Source organism: Leucoraja erinacea, chromosome 27 (assembly GCF_028641065.1).
Source record: "Leucoraja erinacea ecotype New England chromosome 27, Leri_hhj_1, whole genome shotgun sequence".
NCBI classification, from domain to species: domain Eukaryota; kingdom Metazoa; phylum Chordata; class Chondrichthyes; order Rajiformes; family Rajidae; genus Leucoraja; species Leucoraja erinaceus.
The window spans coordinates 12,558,294-12,582,675 of NC_073403.1; the positions used below are offsets into that span (position 1 = coordinate 12,558,294).

A 24,382-nucleotide genomic window follows, 5' to 3' on the forward strand; every position below is an offset into this window, starting at 1 on the left:
ACCTAGATTTGAACAAAATTACATTTACTACAGTTTTTTACATTACAAAAAAAACCCAAAACCCACACTTAACACAGTTTACATAAACATCCATCACAGTGAGTCTCCAACACCTCCTCACTGTGATGGAAGGCAAAGTCTTATCTCTTCCCTTTATTCTCCACCCGCGGTCCAACTGCAGCGTTGAGGCGAACTGTGGCTCCGATGTTAAAGCCCCCCGCTTGGTAGGATGGTAAGTCCTGTGGCCATTTAGCCACGCCGGGTGATGTTAGGCCCCAGCTCCGTGTCCTTTAAACCCCGCGGATCAAGCAGACCAACCAGTCCAGCAGTTCAACTGCAGCGTCTAGGCGAACTGGGGCTCCGATGTTAGAGCCCCCGGTGACAATAGTAAGTCCCCGTGGCCACTAACTCGCACCGGGCGATGTTAGGCCACGCTCCGTGTCCTTTCAACCCGGCGATTCCAGCGGGAGAAGCTGCCATTGCGGGAGCTCCGAAAAGCCCCAGGGACCTGGAGCTCCCGATGTTCCTGTCCACCGGGCCTGCAGCCGGAGCTCCCGATGTTCCTTCCGAAGCTCCAAAGTCGGGTCGCAGCCGCGCGCCACCACAGCTCTCCCCGCTCTGAAGGCGTCCAGCTTTGCGTTGTCAGGTCTGCAGGCTCTGCGACTGGAGCCCTCAGGTTGGTCCTGGCCGGAGTCCGCCGACGGCTCCTCAATGTTAGGCCCAACGACACCGGAGACCCGACAGGGCAAAAGTCGGGTCCCCGTACAGGGAAGAGATTAAACGGTTTCCCCTCCACCCCCCACATATACACACATATACACAGCTAAAAAATAATAAAAACTAAGCTCAAAACATACATTTAACAAGACAAAAATAAAAAAAAGACGGACGACTGTAGTCGAGCCGCTGCCGTTAGGCGCCGCCACCAACCAACGTCCAGGAGCGGAAAAGACTGCAAAAAGTTGTGAACTCTGCCCAGTCCATCACCGACTCTGACCTCCCCACCATCAAAGGGATTTATCGGAGTCGCTGCCTCAAAAAGGCAGCTAACATCATCAGAGACCCACACCTTCGTGGCCACACACTCATCTCACCACGCGGGAAGAAGGTACAGGAGCCTGAGAACTGTGACATCCAAGTTCAGGAGCAGCTTCTTCCCTACAACCATCAGGCTATTAAACACTAAAACCTCATAAGCTATGAACTACAATAGACTACAGTAGACTATTATTATTATTATTGCACTGTTGTTTGTTTTTTTGAGTTAAATTATGATCACATATTGTGTTGCGCTGCAGCAAGTAAGAATTTCATTGTTCTATCTGCGACATGTGACAATAAAACACTCTTTGCATTAAGTGCTGGTCTTGCGAGCAATACCTACATCATGAAAAAACCACAACAACATTTTGTCTGAAGAAGGGTTTCGGCCCGAATCTTTACCTATTTCCTTCGCTCCATAGATGCTGCTGCACCCGCTGAGTTTCTCCAGCATTTTTGTGTACCTAACATTTTGTATTTGATTGATAATTTAGAAAATGCTGTGTCCCCTTTTCTGCCCCTGTTTAATGTTGTGCGTGCAGTTGTTTTTCTTGATACCTATAATTTACGTAATTTAATCAAGAAAACAAAGGTTATCTCAACTATGTTATTGCCCGTGTGGAGTTGGCATGTGATGTTGGTGAGGAGGGGAAATTTTGTGCTGTGGGATATCTATCTTTGGACTTGGTAATGAGAGCTTTGCTAATTTAAATTGGTATTGATTTTTTTGTTCCCAGAACTGAATGGGAGTTTGTCCTCAAAGGTAGAGAAATCTGTGCTGCTTTTTGGAGAAAACTGGAATGGAGATGGGTGTTTAAAACAATGTAGCATTATGTTAATTGCTTTTGATTGTTTTTCTAAGAAAAATGACCCTCATGCATGTTTCATACTATCTGCTATTCTTCAGACTGACAGTCTGTCAAGGTTTGTGCGAATATGTTTGTAACAATTCTCATAAATTCTTACAGCCAGTTGAACCTCTGCCAGTTATAAGACCTTTAGTCGCCAACCAACTTCCCCATTTAATTGTTGTAACCTGATCTCTCTCAACAACCCTCTCCCCCTCCCCACTTTTAATTTTCCTGCCACCCACCTTACTGGTGTAATTTACAAGCGTCAGTTAACCTACCAATTAAAATGTCTTTAGGATGCGGGAGGAAATTGGACAATACTGGAGAACCCTAGGTGTACCCAAAGGGAATGTAGAAATTTATTTGTGAAATTTCTTCCAGAACTCAAACTGAAGAACCAAAGTGACAAAGATAGACACAAAATACTGGAGTAACTCAGCTGGGTGTGGCAGCATTCTGGAGAAAAGAAATTGGTGATGTTTTGCGTCGAGACCAAAGAGCCAAGCAATATTCTGAAGTTTTACAGCTATCAATTCTGATTGCATTTGGAAATCCAAATAGAATATAAGGTACAATTGAGAATTTGACAATATCTCTTAAATTCAAAAATTTTAAATGCAGTTCATAAATCGAAAAATTAAGCACATGCTCATGTGAATATCAGAAAGAGAAGCAAGACTGCTTGAACTTTTCTGCCATTCATTAAGATTACAAATGACTACTACCTTTGCGCCAGTTTCCAGCATTAATCTGTTATCTCATGGTCTCTTAAAAAATCTATTGTTTTCTATCTTGCGTTTGCTCAGCAACTGAGCCTTAATGGCCTTCTTGAGTGCAGAACTCTGAGGACTCACTATCCTCAAGGCGAAGAATTTTTTTCTTATCTCTGTCATGATTGGCTAATTACTTATTTTGAGACTGACTCCCAATTCTGTAGCAATGTTACAAAATGTTACAAGTCTGCAATTTATCCCATCAGATAAAGCATAAAAATAAGTTTAATTTGACACCTAATTCACTTTCATATCTCAAGTATTTAAAAAGTTATGGCCATTTTCATACTCGGAAATAAGCATCTTGTTCCCTATTGATTTTCTATGGACATAACAAAAAAGCTGTGATCGTGTGCAGTCAAAAGCCCATAACCTTCTTAAAAATTAAGAGAACTGAATGAAATTTTCAGTTATCGTAGATTGAAACATTCTGAAACAAATATAAAATAATCTTACTTGGATGACCTGAAATTAAAGCATATAATTAGTTAGTTACCCAAGTGTAGCTAATTTCAAACTTCAATTACTAGATCTAAACATCTATCCATTTCTTAATAAATGATTAACATTTTTAAATAGCCTAAGTGTCCAAATAATATTCATAAATAATTCACAATAAAACATAATTTTTAAATCTCATTTACATTAATTTATAGGCCAAATGGAAGGAATTTAGTGTTCAATTGCTGTAAATTAAAGTCCATTTTAAATCAGCTTTCTAGTGGGATCCTGTGAACGCGCTGGTTTAGAACGTTCACATTGCGGTAGATTTGTGTCCCCAAATGCCCAGAAAAATACTGCGGGATATAATGGGCCCAAAGTGAACTACTCGCAATATTAAACTTTGTATAAAGGGATCTTAAGAAGCCCTTTTTAATGTAAAAATAAAACAGCCTACCTTCTGTTGTCTGCTCTATGCGACCCTGACGGCTGCCGGTGGTCGCGGGTTTAGAGATTGATTTTTAAACTACTATAACTATTATACAAGGCCTTTAAAACTAATAATAGCTTTTGCGACGGGGTCTTCCAGCGATTTTTCGTTAATAATTAACTAGGCTGAACATCTTCGATTGGAACAGCCTAGAGAAAATCGCGTTTTAAACCCGCCCCCCTCTAAACGGCGCCAAAATCGCGCACACGGGCTGGGACAGATTTTCAGCGACGCTTCAGGTAGGCTTTGCAACATACCTAAATTCTGGACTCACCAGAGGGATCAAACAGCATCCTCTATATCTACACTGTCAAATCCTGTAAGAACTTTGTATGATTCAATGTGATTTCCTCATGCTTCTAAACTCTAGAGAGTACATGCTCAGTTTGCTTAATCTCTCTGTTTGTAACCACCCTTCTGTACCAGGATTGTATTATAGTCATATAGCACAGAAACAGGCCCTTCGGTTCGACTTGCTCATGCCAACCAAGTTTTATAGCTGAACTAATCCCATTTGCTTATACGTCTCACATCACTCTAAATCTGTTTAAGATAGACACAAAAAATGGAGTAACTCTACCAGATGACTTTGAAGCTGGCTTTGAAACTGGTAAAGTCGTATGGTTGTCCCATTGTGTGTACTCGTTTTCACCTAGCACACCGCTAACAATGGGCTGTTTCCTTTATCATTACTTTTATTCATATCTTTCATTAATTTGTTCTATATCTACATCAGCGCCTGAAGTCTGAAGAAGTGTCTCGACCTGAAACATCACCTATTTAGTTTTATGCGTGAAGAAATAACGCTTGATAGTTCTTAAATCTTTCCCTTCTCTTAAACCTATGCTCTTGTTCTGGATATTCACCCAAAGGAAAAGACGGACCATTCACCTTATCAATGCCCCCTCATGATTTTGTATACCTCAAAGGTCACCTCTTAGCTTCTTATCTTCCAGGGAAAGAGTCTCAGTCTATGCAGTCACTCCTTACAACTTAAGCCCTCGATTTAGCATAGTGAGATTGTGATAAAACAGTTTGTTTCCTAAGGAGGAAACTTCATTTTCTTTCGTTTATGGCTTGCATGTAGCTACAGGTCCACATAACTGTGGTTGATTTTGAAATGCCCCCTGAAATTGCCCAGTAAGGCCCTCAGTTCAAGAATAATAATAGATGGATATTAAATGTTGGTCATAACAATAATGGCCACATCCTCTGAAAAGGTCAGATCTATTTGGAAATGTCTAAATTTGTGCATGGATACTTGAAAACTAAAAGACTAAAAGGCTGTAAAATACCAGGAAAAGGTTCAGTACTGCTTTTGGAAACCACAATAGTTCAACATTCATTTCTGCGTTGATGGAACCTGCAACTATTAGGCTGTGGGCCGAGCATCAAAAATGTGTCTAGAAATCAGTTTTTGTGACCCAAGTCACCGAACTACATGAAATTTTCCCAGATTTAGATGAAATATAATTGAGAAGGATGTCATAATTTGTCATTGCCAAACGTTGCACATTAATTAATTAATTAAACCAATTAGAAAATGAGATCGAGAAAGTAAATGCCATCTAGTGGCCAATGCCATATTACACCATGGGCAGCCTATTTCCGTGTTGCAGTCCATTTAAACTATATATTATTATATCTATATTTACATGTAAATATATGACTTGTAAATATGACTGTTATCATATATAATTAAGTATATTGATATCATATAAATAATATGATGAATATAATTTTGTGAGTGTGTTTTTTGAATGACACTGTCGCAGACATCCTGCTCCTGAACCAGAATAATTAATGGGTGAGGGCAGTTCTTGTGAGTTCCTCCCTTTACTGAACCCCACTGACTGCCAGTGTGCAGAGTGGGGGTCACGGCCATAGTGGGACTGGGGCAGTTCCAGGCTGGGGACAGACCTGCAAGGCATCTTCCAGTCGCTTTAATAGGAAATGTAATGAGACTGCCGCAGAGGTCCCAGGTTTTACAGGCTCATGAACCTGCCTAATTAAAGGGTCAGGACAGATCCTCTGGGTTCCCCTTTTTACTGAACCCCACTGACTACCATAGTGGGGAGAGTGGGGGGAATGGCCATAGTGGGACTGGGGCAATGCCAGGCTGGGTGGCAGACCTGCAAGAGACCTGTCTTATTTCTGATGTAAATGTCACATCCTGACCAAGAATCGAATGCTCTGATGTTTACTCGATGAGTATTCATTTTAAGCTACAATGAGCCTATATATATGATAGAGACCCCCCGATGGTGCCTTTGCAAATGAGGGCTATTACCTTTAACCTAAAATAACCCTAAAAGTGTTGCATTGTTTGAGTATCTGTAGTTTGTGTGTGTGTCTGTGTATACCTGTCAAACGTGTATCTGTGGATGTGTGGGAGTAAGTGTGTATGTATGTGTGGATGGATGTATGTGTGAATGGATGGATGTGTGTGTGTGGATGTGTGTGTGGATGTATGTGTGTGCATGGATGTGTGCATGTATGTCTGCGTGCGGATGGATGTGTGTGTGTGCGGATGTATGTGTACATGTGTGTGTGTGTGTGTGCATGCATGGAAGTGTGCGTACGGATGGATGTGTGTGTGGATGTGTGGATGGGTGGGCTGTTGCACTGTCATTCACCAGCACGCTATTATCATAAGTAATTCACTCATTGTTTAAATAATTTGACCAAATAAACAGTGAAACGATCGACACTAAAATAAAACTTTATATAATCATTTATTTCCCCAATTTATTTGTTTACATTACATCTGATCGTCATCTGAATATTCTTCATCAGATTCCAAGTCTTTTGATAAGTTTTGATAAGTCCATTGATAGGTTAGTTCAAGTTCACGTGGACGGTCAGGCAGAGGCTACAAAATAAAACATCCTGTAGTCATTAAGTCTGCATGGACTTCAATTCATAACATTTCAACCTCTTCTTAATGTTAATGATAATAACACTTACTACCATAGATAAATTAGTTCAAGTTCACATACACCAATTCATTTCTACATAAACATCAGCCATTTCTGACCATTTCTCACTCCAATGGCAGCCTATAAAGTGCAATAAATATTCCTCTGTTTTTCTCCCGTGGTCGGGCCTGGAAACGGCCGCTACGGACGGCACTGTGTACAGCCACTATGTACAGCCTTCCCACCCCCCGCCCGCGGAGATGATCCGCGGTTCCGCGTTCACGAATCGGCCGCTTCTTAATTGAGACCGCGGCTTCACTATGTTAAGTACATAGGCCCCGCGATCGGAGCACTTTTTCCCGGTAAGTTATCGCAGGCAGCTCCGAGATTAGATGTTAAAGACTTATTAGACTACAACAAGCTGGCATTAGTGAAAATGTTTAATTTACCTTGTGTTATGGATACACATAGTTTAGGCCCACAACTTCATGGATGAATGAATGCATGAATGAATGAATGCATGAATGAGTGAATGAATGAATGAAGGAATTAATGAGTGAGTGAATGAATGAGTGAATTAATGAGTGAGTGAATGAATGAGTGAATGGATGAAGGAATGAATGAGTGAGCGAATGAGTGAAAGTGAATGAATGTGAATGAATGAAGGAGTGAGTGAGTGAGTGAATGTACAGCCTCCAAATCTCATTTTTTCACATTATAAAAGGGTGCAATTAAATTAATTAAAGTCCATACAGATTATTTTTTATAAATTCAGACTTTAGATCTTACCTTTCAGTTTGAGTTGATTCACAAAGTTTCACTAGTTTCACAACTTTGTGTTGCAGCATCTCAGCAGGGACTTTGCTTTAAAGACTTTCTTCCACTTCTATTCACAGCTACACATTCTTCAGACTTCTTAATGCTTTTCTCACTAAATTCAATTACCCTGCTGCAAGTTTCAACGACATGTATTCCACAGAACTAGAAAGAACTTTCATCGGAATCTCCAGTAAAACAGGCATCAGTGAAGTCCTCTCATCCATGTTGTGTGCTAGCCAGAAGCAAAGCGCGTGATTGGCCAACTGGCATACAACTCAATGTTAAACGTGCTTTGATTGGACGAAAATTACCTGAAATGTTTCCGTTTTTTCTCTAATTTAATAAAAAAATGTGCAAGTCTTGTTCATGACAAGTTTCAGGGGTGATTTATATAATATTTTTACACAATATGTGAAAATTTCATGTAGTTCTGTGAATTGGGTCACGAAACACTGGAATAAAGCTCCTCGGCCCACAGCCTATATATTTAAACCTGAATTTGTATGAACCACATGACTGAATTTGGATCTTGCAAGACCTAAGATTGTGTCCATCTGCAAACTTTTATATAACTTGGAAAATAAGTGCTTTCTAGTCCATGTTACAAAATGGATTAGGAAGATATTAAGTTTCAGCAATTTATTGTATTTCAGGATTGTGAGCAAGTGTTTCTTTTCCTCAATAAAATGAACAAAATTGCTATAATTTATTCATACAGTGTCTATGAGGATAATAGATCCAATTGAAAATGTGAGAGCCTGAGAAGAGCATTAAATTTGGATCATTTTTGTCATTCAGCAGTTTGAGTTAACACAGTATTTCCCAAGCTTTTCCTTGCGTGACCCATTGAAAGATTGAACTTTTTTGCATCCCCAAAATGTTGCAGGCCAATTGATTATGTAGGCATTAAAATACCTGGATATGATCTTAATATTGTAAATGAATTGTAAATAAATAAATAAAGCCATTAAAGTGAATTGCAGTTAACCATTCCAGTAATAAACCTGATTAAATGAAAATATCACGCCTATATTTCACTGTCGGGCGTCATTATGATCTCAATTTTTATTTTATGGTCCTAAGATTTTGAACTCTGGTTTAAATTGATTGCAATGCTTAAAGTGGGCTAAAAAGAAATGTTTCCGTGAAATTGTCTGGAAGTGAATTATCAGTGATTTTTAATTTATAAATACTGGCACATCTTTGTCAATATTTTCCATTATCAATTTTTATGTCCACATTTGTAATGGGAGCCGTTTATGTAAAAAAAAAGTGTTGGGGGAATTGAGCAGGTTTGAAGATGGTCAAGCATCAGCTTTGGAGGAATGGACAGACAACGTTTTGGTTGCTCCAGCACTTTGTTTTTTTGCTCAAGATTCCAGCATCTGCAGTTTTTGGTGTCTCAGGTTTATGTAAAGGCTGATAGCTCAAAATGTACTGTTTTCTGAAGAAGAATATAATTTTCTAGAATGTTGGGTATCTTGCTGTTTAATCTCTGAAATACAAACATTATAAATATAAATTACTTTAAAATTATGATTACGGTACATTATACATGTGTTGTTTCAGTTACCTGCCCTTCAATTCTGCTTTGGTTCAAGACTGCACTGAGATTGATAGTCGCAAATATAGTCCAATTCTGAGAGAATGCTGGATTGTCTAACACACTATCTTTGAAATGCTATCTGAGAATAGGCTCCTTTTGTACTATATAAAACATCATATGGCAGTGTTTTGAACAGGCAGCAGCTATCCTTTGTATCCAGACAAAATGTTATTCTTTCGTCAACATGAACAATAAAAATAGTTCATCAGTTCATTATCGCATTATTGTTTGTGGGAGCTTGCAAATACAACCGTAGCTTCATTAATGTAATGTATTAGGTGCAAAGATTTTTGGAAAAATTGGAGGTAATTAAAGTGAAAATGAATGCATGTCCATGTTAAAAACTCTGATGAAATCTTTTAAAAAGCCAGTTATGGTTTGGGGTAATTTGTGGAATAAATACTGTTGTGTACTGATCTATTGTTTTTGCAATGTCTTGTATGTTCCCATTGACAACCCCCTTTTTTTTGATAGAATTTGGAGTGAATATTGACGAGCCGTGCGGATGAAGATATGTTCCGTAATAGTCTAAAGATGTTCCTCAGTGGTGGAAAGTCCAATCGCAAGAGCAGATCAAGTGGTAGGTCATTCGTTACTTCTTGTAAAGTCATGTGGATCCAGGCACATTTTTGTCCTCCATGAAGTTGCATCATATGCTTTTAACTGTAAATAATATATTATGATTAATGAGTTGCTCATTGATATAATGTAGTTAAAAATGCAATTGCTGTATCTCCAGGTAGACGTATTCCTCAGAGTGTTTATGAGTGTTTACCATAATGCCATTAACTCTTTACGGTATCCATACATAACTAAATCTCTGATCTTGTTATCTTCCGGTATGGCGGTCTTTTGATCTGCGCAAAAACGGTTCGCGATAACGCTACGATTTTCCCCCAGTTCACTCACCGTTCTCCTTTGCTGCGGGTGTATCAAGTTTTGTTCCGATCGGTTGAATGTTGTAAAAGTTAGCAAGGTTTAAAAATCTTAAAAACCGTGCATGCACAGATTGATCTCTTCTGCCAGTCAGCACCGCGCGGATCAGTCTCTTCCCCTGTCACTCCTTCCTGTGCCATCGTGTCTTTACTGGAGCTGAGAATGGCCGGCGGAGGTTTCCAACCGGACTTTCGGAGGACCCCAAGCAGCAGCCCCCCCCCCCAAGCAGCAGCCCCCGCCCCAAGCAGCAGAACCCGCCCCAAGCAGCAGCCCCGCCCCAAGCAACAGCCCCGCGTTGGTGAACCAGCCCAGCCCAGTGTCGGAGATGTTGCCGATGTTGCCAAAAGGAAAGCGGAGACTCCGATCCCGGCGGAGGCGAACTCCCCTCGCCCCCCCCCCCCCACAAGCCCCATTCCCACACCCCCCCGCACGCGCACACACCCCCCGCACACACACCCCTGCACCGAACCCCCCTGCACACACACACCCCCCACACAGATCCACGCCACCCACCACCCACACACCACCCCATCTCACACACCCCGCCGCCTGCATACCGCTGGCCAGTTTGTGTCATTTAAGCATTTAATTCATTAAATGCAAGATTGCCATCACCTCCCATTACTGAAATTTCATAATAATGACTGGACTGGAGTTCGTAAGATTGCACATTCCTTTTGCCACTCACATGCCTTGGTGCTCACCATACCATTGCAAATGCTCCTCTTTAATTATAAGCAGTCAGGTGCTGGAGAGTCACAGGAGTCTGTGAGGATGGTGCCCTTCATCATGGAAGCTTTGCGCATGTCCTTAAACCTTTTTCCCTACCTGGTAATCTTTCATGGCAGAGCTGAGAATGGTCTGTTTCAGTGGAGCACGAGAACAACTTGTCCGAGTAATTTAGGGGTCCCGTACTAGAGTTATTGGTTGGGGGAGGACACTGACTTTGGTACACTTCTTCCTCCAATCAATTTACAGAGACAACATTAGTGGTATTTTACCAGTAGCTTGAAAAGAATCGTGCTAAGTCAATGACATTTTGGAGCTAAGCCCTGACTGCACAAGCATTGTTTGCAGTTATAGTGCTCCTATGATTGAATGCTTGGCTGATTTTGATGCTTTCATAAGTTATAGGAACAGAATTAGGCCATTCCGTCCATCAGGTTTACTCCACTGTTCAATCATGGCTGATCTATCTTTCCCTCTCAACCCCATTCTACTGCCTTCTCCCCATAACCCTTTTCATATAGTTTGCCGAGTGAACTTTATTATTGACGCATCAATTTAGTGAATAAACTCAATCATTTGGGAGTTGATACCAACTTTTTGGAGAGGTGCGAAAGCAGTTGATATCAGTTAAAAAAAATATTAATAGTTCAGATTGCATGGATAATAATTCAGATTGAATGGATAATTATATAATTGAAGAGGGAACATAGTTTGAGTGCACAGTTGTGCAGAAAAGAAGCTGCTTTGGACATAGGCTTTGAAATTGAATTCTCAACTTTGAAGACCAGCAAGAAGCTAAACATATCTAACATCTGTCAGTATATGTATGCAGTTAGGATTCTGAGTAATAAAAAACATAAAGCCAATTGTGATAATTATTACACTCACTTCTGAAAACCTACTATTCAATTGTTTGGAAACCTCCATGTTTTGTTATCTGGGTTATGGAGTTTGATCCCTTCAGGATCACAAGGGTCCTGTTCTGGTGGGGCCTATAAACTCACTGGTACCCCGTGGTCAACAGGTTCAAGGACAGTGGATTCCCAACAACCATCAGGCTTTTGAATCACACAACATCAACCCCAGTAACTGATTTTCAATGGACTGTCTCTGATTAATAATAATAATAATACATTTTATTTATGGGCGCCTTTCAAGAGTCTCAAGGACACCTTACAAAAATTTTGCAGGTAGAGGAAAAACATGTAAGGGGAAATGAAATAAATAGTAGAGACATGACTAGTACACAAAGTAAAGACAGAATTCAATACAAAACATAATATGAGGCAATTAATGCACAGATGAAAAGGGAGGGGGACGTGGGGCTAAGGATAGGCAGAGGTGAAGAGATGGGTCTTGAGGCGGGACTGGAAGATGGTGAGGGACACGGAATTGCGGATCAGTTGGGGGAGGGAGTTCCAGAGCCTGGGAGCTGCCCTTGAGAAGGCTCTGTCCCCAAAACTGCGGAGGTGGACTTGTGGATGGAGAGGAGACCGGCTGATGTGGATCTGAGGGACCGTGAGGGTTGGTAGGGGGAGAGGAGGTCAGTGAGATATGGGGGGGCCAGATGGTGGAGGGCTTTGTAGGTGAGGATCAGGATTTTGTAGTTGATCCGGTGGGAGATGGGAAGCCAGTGAAGTTGTTTGAGGACTGGAGTGACGTGATGCCAGGATTTGGTGTGGGTGATGAGTCGGGCGGCTGCGTTCTGGACCAGTTGGAGTCGGTTGATGTAGGTGGAGCTAATGCCAAGGAGAAGTGAGTTGCAGTAGTCCAGTCGGGAGGAGATGAAGGCATGGATGAGTCTTTCAGCAGCGGGAGGTGTGAGAGAGGGTCTGAGTTTGGCGATGTTGCGGAGATGAAAGAAGGAGGTTTTAATGACATGGCGGATGTGAGGCTCAAGGGAGAGGGTGGAATCAAAGATCACGCCAAGATTGCGGGCCTGGGGAGATGGGGAGACAGTGGTGCCGTCGATGTTGAGAGTGGAGTTATTGATTTTGCTGAGTGTGGCTTTGGAGCCTATGAGGAGGAATTATGTCTTATTGCTGTTGTGTTTGAGGAAATTATGTTGCATCCAGGTTTTTATAGCTGACAAACAGGAGTTGATATGGGAGAGGGGGGGTTGTGGGGGGATTTGGTGCTGAGGCAAATCTGGGTGTCATCAGCGTAACAGTGGAAGTCCAGGTTGAAGTGGCGGAGTATCTGACCAAGGGGGAGGATGTAGATGATGAAGAGGAGGGGGCCGAGTATGGAGCCTTGGGGAACGCCTTGAGTGACTGTGGCTGTAGCAGAGGTGTCGTTGTGGAGAGAGATGAAGTGGGATCTGTTGGAAAGGTAGGAACGGAGCCAGCTGAGTGCAAAGCCTTCAATGCCGAGGTCTTTGAGGCTGGTGAGCAGGATGTTATGGTTCACTGTATCGAAGGCTGCGCTCAGGTCGAGGAGGATGAGGATGTTGAGGGAACCAGTGTCAGCAGAGGTGAGGAGGTCATTGAGGACTTTGAGGAGAGCAGTTTCTGTGCTATGGAGGGGGCGAAAGCCAGGTTGGAGGGGTTCAAGTAGGTTATACGCAAGGAGGTGGGAATGAAGTTGCGTCGCAACGATACGCTCCAGGGTTTTTGAAAGAAAGGGGAGGTTTGAGATTGGTCGGTAGTTAATGAGAGAGGAGGGATCAAGACCAGGTTTCTTTAAGATTGGTGTAACAGCAGCAGTTTTGAAAGCGGAGGGGACAATTCCTTGGGACAATGAGGAGTTGAAGAGATTAGTGAGGTTGGGGCAAAGAACGGGGAGGCAGGACTTCAGCAGGGGAGTGGGGAGAGGGTCGAGGGAGCAGGTAGTGGGTTTGGAAGAGCTGATAAGTTTGTAGATTTCAAGAGGGATGACCAGGTCAAACTGGGAGAGGAAGCAGTGTGGAGGAGGGGTAAGGAGGTCAGTGGAGATGTTGAAAGGAGGGGCCTTGGTAGGTGGTGGAGTAGATGCTGGGGAGTCGGGTACAGGGGATAAAGATTGATAGATGGTGCTGATTTTATCAGCGAAAAAGTGGAGGAATGAGTTGCAGAGATCCGGAGTAGAGGTAGGGAGAGTGTTGGCTCGAGGCTTGAGGAGGTTGCCCACTGTGGAGAAGAGGGTTCTGTGGTTTAGGCAGGGATCGGTAAATATGGAGGAGAGGTAGGCAGATTTTGTAGCAATGAGGGCATCTTTGTAGTCAGTGAGGTGGAGTTTGTAAGCTTCAAGGTGGACTGTGAGAGATGATTTCTTTGTGAGTCGTTCAAGTCGGCGACCAGTCTGTTTCAGTTTATGAAGTGCAGGTGTGTACCAGGGTGATGATGTGTTCAAAGTTACGGTTCTTGTTTTGAGGGGGGCCATAGTGTTTAAGGGAGGTAGACAAGGTGGAGTTGAGATGATTTGTGAGATCATCAGATGAGATGGGGGTTGAGTCCAGGGGGAGAGTGGTGGAGAGCAGGTCAGAGAGATGGTGGGGATCAATGGATTTTAGATTACGGAAGGTGATTTCTCGGAGGAAGCGGGGCGAGGTGTCGGAGAAGGGATGGTGAACCGTATAAGCTTATGATCAGAGAGGGGGAAGAGGCAAGGATGGAGGTCGAGTACCGGTTGATTTGTGGAGCAGACCAGGTCAAGGATGTGACCTTTTTCATGGGTGGGAAAGGTGACGTGCAGAGTGAGAGAGAAGTGTACTACAAACTTAGGTTCTGCACTATTATGGTTACCCAGTATCATGATTATTAATTTATTATATTCTTGATTATATATTTATGTGCGTTTTTGAATTTATGAGCCTGTTAAACTGCAGCAAACAAAAATGTTATTGTTCCATTGTCAGTACATATGACAATTAAACACTCTTGACTTTCCTGAGCTCCCTGTAAAGTTGCCCGGTACATTGGAAAAGTTATTTTGCTGCTGTGCCATGGAGAATACCCCAGGTATTTTCACGCTGGAATTCACATTGCAGCTGTGTAAAACTTTTGTTTGTCCACATTAGTAGTGTGTGCAGTGCTGGTCACCACACTTCCTGGAGGTGCTGCCTTGTACTCTTACACCTAACTGTCACATAGTTACTCTGCAATTGTACTCTAGTTTCTTTTATGTATTACTTTAGATTGCTCAACAATCTTGCACAATTCTGTTGATTTGCACTTGCCTTATTTGTTGTTGCATTTGTCATAATTGTATGCATACTGTTCACTTTGAGTGCCATATGACAAGGAATTTCATCGCACCCTGGTGCATATGAAAATCAATTAATCTGAAATTTGATATGATGTCGAGGCATTTGAGGGATTGCAGAAGAGATTCGCTTCCCACCATGTCCATGAGCCATTGGAAAGCCTGAGCGGCGTTCTCGAGGCCGAAAGGCATCCACAGGAACGAAGACCCCGAAGGGGGTGATGGTGGTAGCCATGAACCAGGCCGATTGCGGCGCCGTCCAGATGGGCCGTGAATTCCTGGATGTGAGGAACAGGGTACTGGTTGGCCGTTGTGACGTCATTGAGACGGCGGTAGTCCCCACAGGATCTCCAGTCCCCAGACGCTTAGGGGACCATGTGAAACGGAGATGCCCACGGGCTGTCTGAGCGTCGCACAATGCTCATTTCCTCCATCCTATGGAACTTGTCTTAGGCCGGGGGGCAGCCTACGTGCGCGTGCATGGATTGGCGGTCCGGTGGTGGGGATATGGTGCTTTACCCCATACTTGGGGCTGGCCGTTGTGAACTGGGGGGGTTTAGGATGTCGGGGAAGGTCACCGAGCCGAGATGTGACGCAATCAATTCGGCGTGGCTCAAGGCGATCGTCTCGTACGTCTCAGAATTGACAAAACATCTCTTCACGTCGACCAGCAGGGAGTGAAAGGAAATCGGCGCCCAGCAGTGGTTGGGAGACGTTGGCGATTGTAAAGGGCCACTTGAAGTGACAGGAGTTGAAGGTGAGCGGGATAGTGCAGACCCCGTATGTCTTGATGTTGCTGCCGTTGGCGGCGGCCAGAGGAGGTCACCTCTTTCTGCCGCTGATGATGGCCAAACACTGACCACTGCTCCCGTGTCCACGAGGAAATGCCACCCCGAATGATGGTCCCAGGTGTAGAGGAGGCGATGCTTCTGGCCTGCCGCAGTAGCCACTACTGGCGGCCGGCCGTGGCATTTCCCTGGATGCGTGCAGGGTGGTCGGCATCGGAGGGCCTCAGAACCCCACCTTTGGTGGTGGTAGCTCCATGTACCTTTGCTGGCATCGCTCATGGCCAGCTTCACTGCTGTGCCTTCGGTGGATGCTGGGACCGGCCGCTTGACCCGCTGAGGCATTGCCGCCACCCGGTTGATGGTGGTGCCACCCTGCTGTTTGGCCTGCCACAGCACATCTGCATGGGCAACCACCCAGCGGGGGTCGGTGAAATCTTCGTTCGCGAGGAACAGGCTATTGACATCAGGCATCTGTTTGAGGAAAACCTGTTTGAACAGGAGGCAGGGCTCGTGGCCGTCCAGCAAGGCGAGCATATAGTTCATAAGCACAGGTGGCTAGTGGTTGCCTAGGCCACCCATGTGAAGGATCTTTGCTGCCCTGTCGCGGAGGCTGACGCCCAAAGTGCTCAAGAGGAGCGCTTTGAGGCCCTTGTGCTTGCGTGTCAGCTGGTGGCTGGCGAAGGCGATTATGCGCCAGGTGATGTCCTGGTCCAGTGCACTGACCACGTAGTAGTATTTGGTGGCATCAGCAGTGGTGAATGTGGATCTGAGCTTCAGACTGTTCACACCATACGTGGGGTAGGTATGTTACAATACTTACATTCAGCGGCGCTGCAATTCTGCCACTGGCCGTGTGCGTGATTTTGGCATGTTTGAGGGGGGGGGTTTAAATCGCATTTTTTTTTCTTACCTTGTTCTGGATTATATTTGGTTGGAGTGCAAGCTTTTGTTGAAGAATAGTTCCGCCGGGCGTTCTGTCTATTTTTTTTTTAAATCGCCCGACTCGTTCAGCGCTGGAGTCATTTTTAAATCAGCTTCTAAAGCCGTCAACGCCGACAACGGGGACGGATTTCATGTAGGTGACAGGTAAAAGAAAGCAGTTTATTTTTATGTATAAAAGTGGTCCTTAAGATACCTTTAGTTCACATTTTAAGTTGCGAAACAGTGACTTAGTCCCCATACCGACCGGCAGTGTTTTTCATGCAGATATGGGGATCTAAAACACTGCAAACCGCAACGTTCCAAATGGTCGCGTTCCAGAAAAACCCACAGGCAAGTTGATTTAAATGGCCATTAATTTACAGGTATTAACCATTAAATTCCTTCCATTTGGCCTATAAATCCATGTCAATGAGATTTAAAAATTTTGTTATATCGTGAATTCTTGTGTGAATGTTATTTCGACACTTAGGCTATTTAAAAATGTTAATCTATTCTTAAGAAATTGATAGATGTTTAGATCTAGTAATTGAATTTTGTAATTAGCTACAATTAGGTAACTAACTAATTATATGCTTTAATTTCAAGTCATCTAAGTAAGATTGTTTCATATTTGTTACAGAATGCTTCAATCTATAATAACTGAAAATGTATTTCAGTTTTCTTAATTTTTCGGAAAGTTATGGCCATTTGACTGTCCTCGATCACAGCTTTTGTGTTAAGTCAATGGAAAAGCAATAGAGAACAAGATGGTAATTTCCGAGTATGAAAATGGCCATATCTTTTTTAATACTGAAGATATGAAAGTGAATTAGGTGTCAAATTAAACTTCTTTTATGATTTATCTGATGGGATAAATTATAGACGATTTTTTAAATCTCAAAATTTTGTAACATTGCTACGTGGGGCTGTGATGTCCAGTAAGTGGGCAGTTTGATCGAAACTGTGTTTTGCTGGTCTGGATTGTCGGCTGTAAACATGATCAAATCCAAAATAGGTTGTTTTGGATCGTTGGGGTCACCACTGTAGAGGTCCATGCATTGTGTAAGCACTCTGTTTAATAATTAACCGATCCAGGCCCGTCAAGTTAATATTTTACTACTACTACTATGCCGTTGCTCGTTAACCCACCCCCCAGAGTTCCACTCCAACTCCAACTGCCAATCCTTCGAATTCCAACCGCCTGATGGCCTGCTCTCAAAACTGCGTGATTAATCGGCCCAGATCACGCCTGGTCCACGTGAGAGTTCGAGCCCGACCATCGAAGGTTCGGGAGACAAGTGACTTGTACACAAGATGGCACCACAATTTTTCACAAACAGTGGTAGGTATCTGAAACAGCTTGCAAGGAGGATGGTGGAAGCATATGTCATAGTGATTCTTAAGAAGCATTTAGACAGGCACATGAGCATGCAAGGAATGGAGGGTGATGAATAGTGAGCAGGCAGATCACATTAGTTTAATTTATTATCATAGTCGACACAGACATCATGGGTCAAAGGGCCTGTTTTGTGTATTGTGTTATATCTGAAAAAAGTAAATTAGCAATATGCTGGGAGAACAATAACGGGGAGGTTGGGTAGAGGGGATAGCATCCAGTAACCCTGAACATCTGCCAGACTAGTGGAGTTTCACAGCAAATGATTGAACCAGTGCTTCAATAGGGGTATTAACATTGTATTATAACCATATAACCATATAACAATTACAGCACGGAAACAGGCCATCTCGACCCTTCTAGTCCGTGCCGAACACACAATCTCCCCTAGTCCCATATACCTGCGCTCAGACCATAACCCTCCATTCCCTTCCCGTCCATATAATTATCCAAGTATTCAGTTGTTATTTTCGATAGAACACAACTGAAAACAACTTAATCTTAACTGAAACAGGCAAAAATATTGCAAAAGCTATTTTTATTTTATCAGCCAATTGAAATAGCTAATGTCTGAAAATTGCAATAGGATTCATTCAGCATAATAAGCTTTTGGCCTAGAGCTTGCTATTATGATCATGGTAAAACTGACAGTGCTCATTGTCATTACAACATGAAACTGACAGTAGCTTCAGGAGGACTTGGTTAAAAATGGAAATAGTAAATTTGCCAACAGTGATTCTCAGTACACCAGATTTGCTACTTTGCAGCCTTCTCCTCCAATATAAACCTCTGATTTTGATGACCTGACTAGCATTTTGGCATTTGTAAAATATTCTTCTTGTGAAATATTATTCATTATACATGAGATGCAATTGAATTTTTAATGACTTGAATTACAGTTTTTTAATAACTTCTCTGGATTTAAGGAGAACTAATTTTATGCTTTTGAAATCACAATTCTCATTAAAATATTTGTAAATAGAATTGAATTTTATCTTTATCCAAAAGTTTAAAACCAAAATTGTTTTGGCTTCTTAATCATGTATGTATTCTAATTTGAGGTGGAGCACTCCAAAGATCCACAAGTTTCTGAGTGAAGAAATTCCTTCAAACCTCATCCTTTACAGTCTGATACCTTATCCCTTAGATTTAGTCTCTTGATTCAAGGTACTCAATCTCTTGCCATCTGTCCTGTCAAGCATTTTAGATTTCTGTATCGAAATGAAAGTTGAGAATAAACGTTCCAAGTTTCTTGATGTTCAGAAAGGGCAGACAAATGGGAATAATTGTTTGGTGGTGGAGAAGGTGAACGGATAAATAAGTCAGTAATCGACCTTGGACAATAAGAAATAAACGAAGTATGGTGGTTATAGAGTGGTATAAAACAACGATTATTGGAATAATTACAGCATCACCTCCCACAGCACCACCACCCCCCCTCCCAACAGATGCAACACCATTGGAGAGGAAATCAATAAAGAAAAAAGAAGACTGTAACCAAGGTTGACATCATAATCATGGGAGATATCAATCTGCATTTGACTTGATTAAATAAATTAGCAAAAGTAGATTGAAGGATGAGGTCATTGAATGCATTTATGATAGTTTTCTGAAACTATATAATTGACCCAAACAGAAAACTATTTTGGTTTGTCTTGCAGAGTAATACAGATTAATTAGTATTCTAAAGGGACCCACAAGGGAAAGGTGATCACAGTATGATAGCATTTTGTATGTAGTTTGAGAATGATAGATCAGTTGGGAACTGAATTATTTCATTTAAATGTATTCAGTTATGCTGCTATGGAAGCTGCTTAAACTGAGGCAGGTAAGGAAATTGGATTGTGAATTTTGCTGGGAGATAAACAAATTCTAAAAGTATTTCACAATTCCTATCATTACCTTTCGAATTGAAAATGAAATGCTTGTTTTGTGCCAAATGTTTGTTGGCAGTATCAGTGGTTTTGAAGTGAGTTACTGGAGTTCAGGCATTTATACTGAATTCCTGGAACTTGCTGTAATTTCTGGACTTATTGAGTGACAGAAGCTGCCCAGGCCTTCATGGATCTGAGTTGTACTACTCAATATTAATTGTATTTCATTGACCGAATTAAAAACGTTGCATCCAGTTTTACTTTCTGTCAAAGACTCGAAGGACATTGTGGCTTGCACTGCCTACCTAGTTGTCACTAAAAGCTTTGTTATCTTTTGCCTGATGCTTTCAGGATCGAGGAGGCTGCGGGTTCCCACTTTTATATACATGTAGCCGTATGGCAATAATGCAAAGATCACCTGTACTTGATAAATATAGGCATGGGGATAAGGGTGACAGCAGGCCCATTTCAGGATGATTCAAATGAATGTTGTCAGGAAGAGTGTTAAGACTGATGATTGGAATATTATCATGAACAAAAAACAACAAAAATGACTGAGTGTATATAGATTTTGAGAGTCGACCAACATAGAATTAAAAGATGTTGTAAGTGTACGTACAATTGTGTTACAAGGAAGGAAACAGTAAAATATAAATGTGGGTCCCAAAGAGCCAATAATGGGGGAAATTCTAACGAGAAATAGAAATAATGAGGCATTAAGCTAATATTTATATATATCTGCATTGAAGAAGTCACAACACGTTTGGCAAAAGTGGATAAGGATTAAGGGTCGAATGCCACCGAGGAATTTAAATTAATATCACTGAAGCAAAATTACCAGAGAAATTAAGGATCAAATCACCTGTGCCTGATAAAGTAATGTTAAGGCCACAGAACAATGTAATGAAGGATAATGACATAATATCAGGGATAGTCAATGTGATTGAGCCAGCTTTTGATGAAAACACTCACTGGATGCATGGAATCATTTGGAAGCTGAACAGCAACCCAATTATTGTTGGAAGAAAGGAACATTTCTCTGGCGTTATGTCTTTTGTCCACTAGTCAGTGCAGAGTGCCATTATTTCACAGCTACTGCAAAATCTAGATTTTTATTTCCAATATTTTGAAATTTAATTCTATTATTCCTTCCGCTAAATTTTTGCTGAGACGGCTTTTTGCTGGGACGATTTTATGGGACGGATTTTGTACAGTGAGAATGTCATAGGAGTAACACCAACTGATCTTCCTTGGGATCAGAATAAGAACATATTTAACAGCAAGCAAAGGGTGGGGTGGGGGGGGGGGGTTGAGAATAATATCCGGCTTGTTATCTATTGAAACAATCCACTGGATCTTTATTTTTAACTAGCAATTAAGCATTTCTTTAACACAACAGTTTAGTAAATCATTTTGAAATTCCACATGCATGTAATTCTCAATTTTAGGAAGACATATGCATATAAAATTGTATTTACTTGTCCAAAATAGCTTCGGCAGAACTAGGCCCTGGAATTCTTTATGCACACGGGAATCTAGCCTAATTTCAGTCACCTTGATCTGAATCAGCCGCTCCACTTTTCTTTGGATTTGCTACATTATCTCTTTCATGAATAGATTTTCTTTCCATCGTGAAGGGGTGCTTATATGCCTGAATCACACTAGGAAATGTATAACTTTTGAGTACAATTATATAAATAGAAACCCTTATATGCTATGTCATAATTAGAATTTTTATATACATTTTGTGATTGAGAAATGTTAAATTTATATTATGTGTATATTTAAACCAGTTTATTTTTGGATACACTGTCTATTGTTCAGGGGGATATTCTATTTTTATAATGGATTGCACTTCTGGCTGGTCTAACAGCTTAAATCAGGTCACCTGTGTATGTCTAATTGTTCAGTATCTGAGCAATATAAGGCAGCTTTTCATGGGAGAATGAGAGTTAAGCATGTATTGTGATCATTATATTTGCTGACCTTCTTTTGGGGAATAATCAATGACCTAAAAAAATTGATCATGTTCATCTGGAAATCAGTTTTTTTTTTGCAAGTGAAATAAATTATAATGTTTTATTTTATCCTTTTGCAAGCAAAGCACCAAGGCAATTCCTTGTATGTATACATATTTGGCGAATACATGTTTTATTCATGTTCATTCATTCATTTTAGGTTATTTGTGTCATTCAGGCAGAGGGGTTGTGGGGGGGGGGGAAGGGGTGTGGGGGGGGGGGGGTTGGGGGCGGGGGGGGCGGTGGTGTGGGGGGGGGAGGGGTGTGTGTGGCGGGGGGGGGGGGGGGGAGTGAGCTCGGAGGAAAGACGGGGGCAGAGCCATGGGGTAGAAGGGGAGGAGCCAGCGAGGGGACCAGAGGGGTAATGGCTGGAATTGGCGATGCGATGGTGACTCCAAGTGGGTGCTGGTCGCTGGTTGTTCTCTCCACCGGGATCAGAGTCTCCGCTTTCCGTTTGGCGACGTCTCCGACTCCGGGCAGGGCTGTGCCTCCCACACTGGGCTGGGTCGGGTCTCCAACGCTGTCTCATGTAATATGAGACAATTCAATAATGTGCCTTGGGAATTATTGAAGTTTGTTGTGCGAGTCCAATACCAGAGTAGTATTGGAGTGGAACACAATGACTGCATAATGTGTCGTTCATGCTCAACTATTTCCAGGCTGAAACCTCTTCCAATAATAGTTTCTTATTCAATTTGTATTTCAAATTGATTAACAACAAAAATAAATAAAATCCTTTCGTAATACTATTCACAATTTCAGATTTGTCAAAAATACACAGTTGATGAAGTACCTTTTTAAGTGTAATCACTTCTGTACTATAGGAAATTAACAATTGGTTTCTCAAAGGCAAGATTCCACAAATAGCAATACAAGGATGACCAGTAAATCATTGTAAACAATCTTGATTGAGTGGTAACTTTTGGCACAGTATTCCCTGGCTGTTCTTTGAAATGGTGCTATAGTATCTACATTGCCCACCTGGGAGCTCAAAACATCATGTGTCTGCCAGCTTGTTTTAATAGGCTGTTTTAACAATGAAAGCTCATTGATCTACTTGCTAGCTGCTGTGCATGGGTTGGCATGCTCCTAGAATAGGAGATTAAATGTGGGCACATCCCTCCGCCCACTTTGTCTCTGGTCTTGCCATTGAGTGCAGAGGCATTCCATAATGATACAAGCTGATGGTCAGCTATTGGAAAGGTGTATCATTTGTCTTTATTAAATTATAGCAATTGTGCTTAAATACCTTTTAGATTATATATATTTTTTTGTCATTTGTTTTCAAATGTCTTTAACCATCAGAGAGCCAATAAAGGATCAGCCTTTATTGTTGTCAATTTGGAGTCTTATACAGGCCCGACAGGGTATCGATGGCATGTGTGGGAAGAAACTGCAGATGCAGGTTTAAACCGATGATAGACACAAAAAGCTGGAGTAACTCAGCAGGACAGGCAGCGTCTCTGGAGCGAAGGAATGGGTGATGTTTCGGGTCGAGAACCTTCTTGAGACGAAGGGTCTTGACCCGAAACATCACCCTTTCCTCCTCTCCAGAGATGTTGCCTGTCCCGCTGAGTTACTCAAGCTTTTTGTGTCTAGGGTATCAATGGCAAATTTCTTTCCCTGAAGGATTATTCTGAACATAACAATCTGGCAGGGTCACAGTGACAGTGATTGAAACAAGTTCCGGTTGCCCAGATATAAGAAGAAATCATTAAGTTGGAAAGAGTGCAGAAGAGATTTAAGGTGAGAGATTAGAGATTTAAAAATGACATCCGAGGCGACATTTTCACTTGGCAGGTAATCTATCTCTGGAATGATCTGCCAGAAGAAGCTATAGAAGTGGATACAATTCAGATTTTTAAAAGACATTTGGAACAGATATACAGATAGGAATAGTATATATATTACTAAAACTCATCTTGTTTGTTTGTTTGTAAGTGTGTCCGTGATTCATGACCTGAATTACGCCAAAATGGTACACGATAGCACTACAATATTTGGACTACCTTGAACAGCACAACGCTCCCACTTGATGGGCCTGCTATCCGCGCGTGCGCAGTTGGGGGAGGGTTGCCGGGCCCTCTGCCATTTTCAGATTGCCATTTTGAGTGGCCTCACAACGGGGATCTCTGGCGTCACAACTGGGACCCAACGGGTCCACGGGTCGTCTAGTGTATAATAAACAAGAATCCAATAAATTAATAACACACACAATACTAGTGCAAAGAAAGTCTGAAGATATCGGTAGCAATGTTACCAAATTTTGAGATTAAAAAAATTAAGTCTGCAATTTATCCCATCAGATAAAGCATAAAAAGAAGTTTAATTTGACACCTAATTCACTTTCATATCTTCAGTATTAAAAAAGTTATGGCCATTTTCATACTTGGAAATTAGCATCTTGTTCCCTATTGCTTTTCCATTGACTTAACTCAAAAGCTATGATCAAGGACAGTCAAAAGCCCATAACTTTCTTAAAAATTAAGAGAACTGAAAGAAATGTTCAGTTATTATGGATTGAAGCATTCTGAAACAAATATGAAACAATCTTACTTGGATGACCTGAAATTAAAGCGTATAATTAATTAGTTACCTA

General features: G+C 41.8%; 1 protein-coding gene across 12 annotated transcripts in view; it reads left to right on the forward strand.

Annotated features, from left to right (window-relative positions):
* tanc2a (tetratricopeptide repeat, ankyrin repeat and coiled-coil containing 2a) overlaps positions 1 to 24,382 on the forward strand; it is a 464,896-nt gene that overhangs the window by 84,622 nt on the left and 355,892 nt on the right. For all 12 annotated transcript variants that reach the window (XM_055657051.1, XM_055657052.1, XM_055657047.1 and 9 more), the window contains exon 3: positions 9,414 to 9,519. Coding sequence is in view for 10 of the 12 variants with exons in the window: in XM_055657047.1 (XP_055513022.1) it covers positions 9,453 to 9,519 (67 nt within the window). In the remaining 2 variants the exon portion in view is untranslated. The remainder of the gene's footprint in view (positions 1 to 9,413; positions 9,520 to 24,382) is intronic.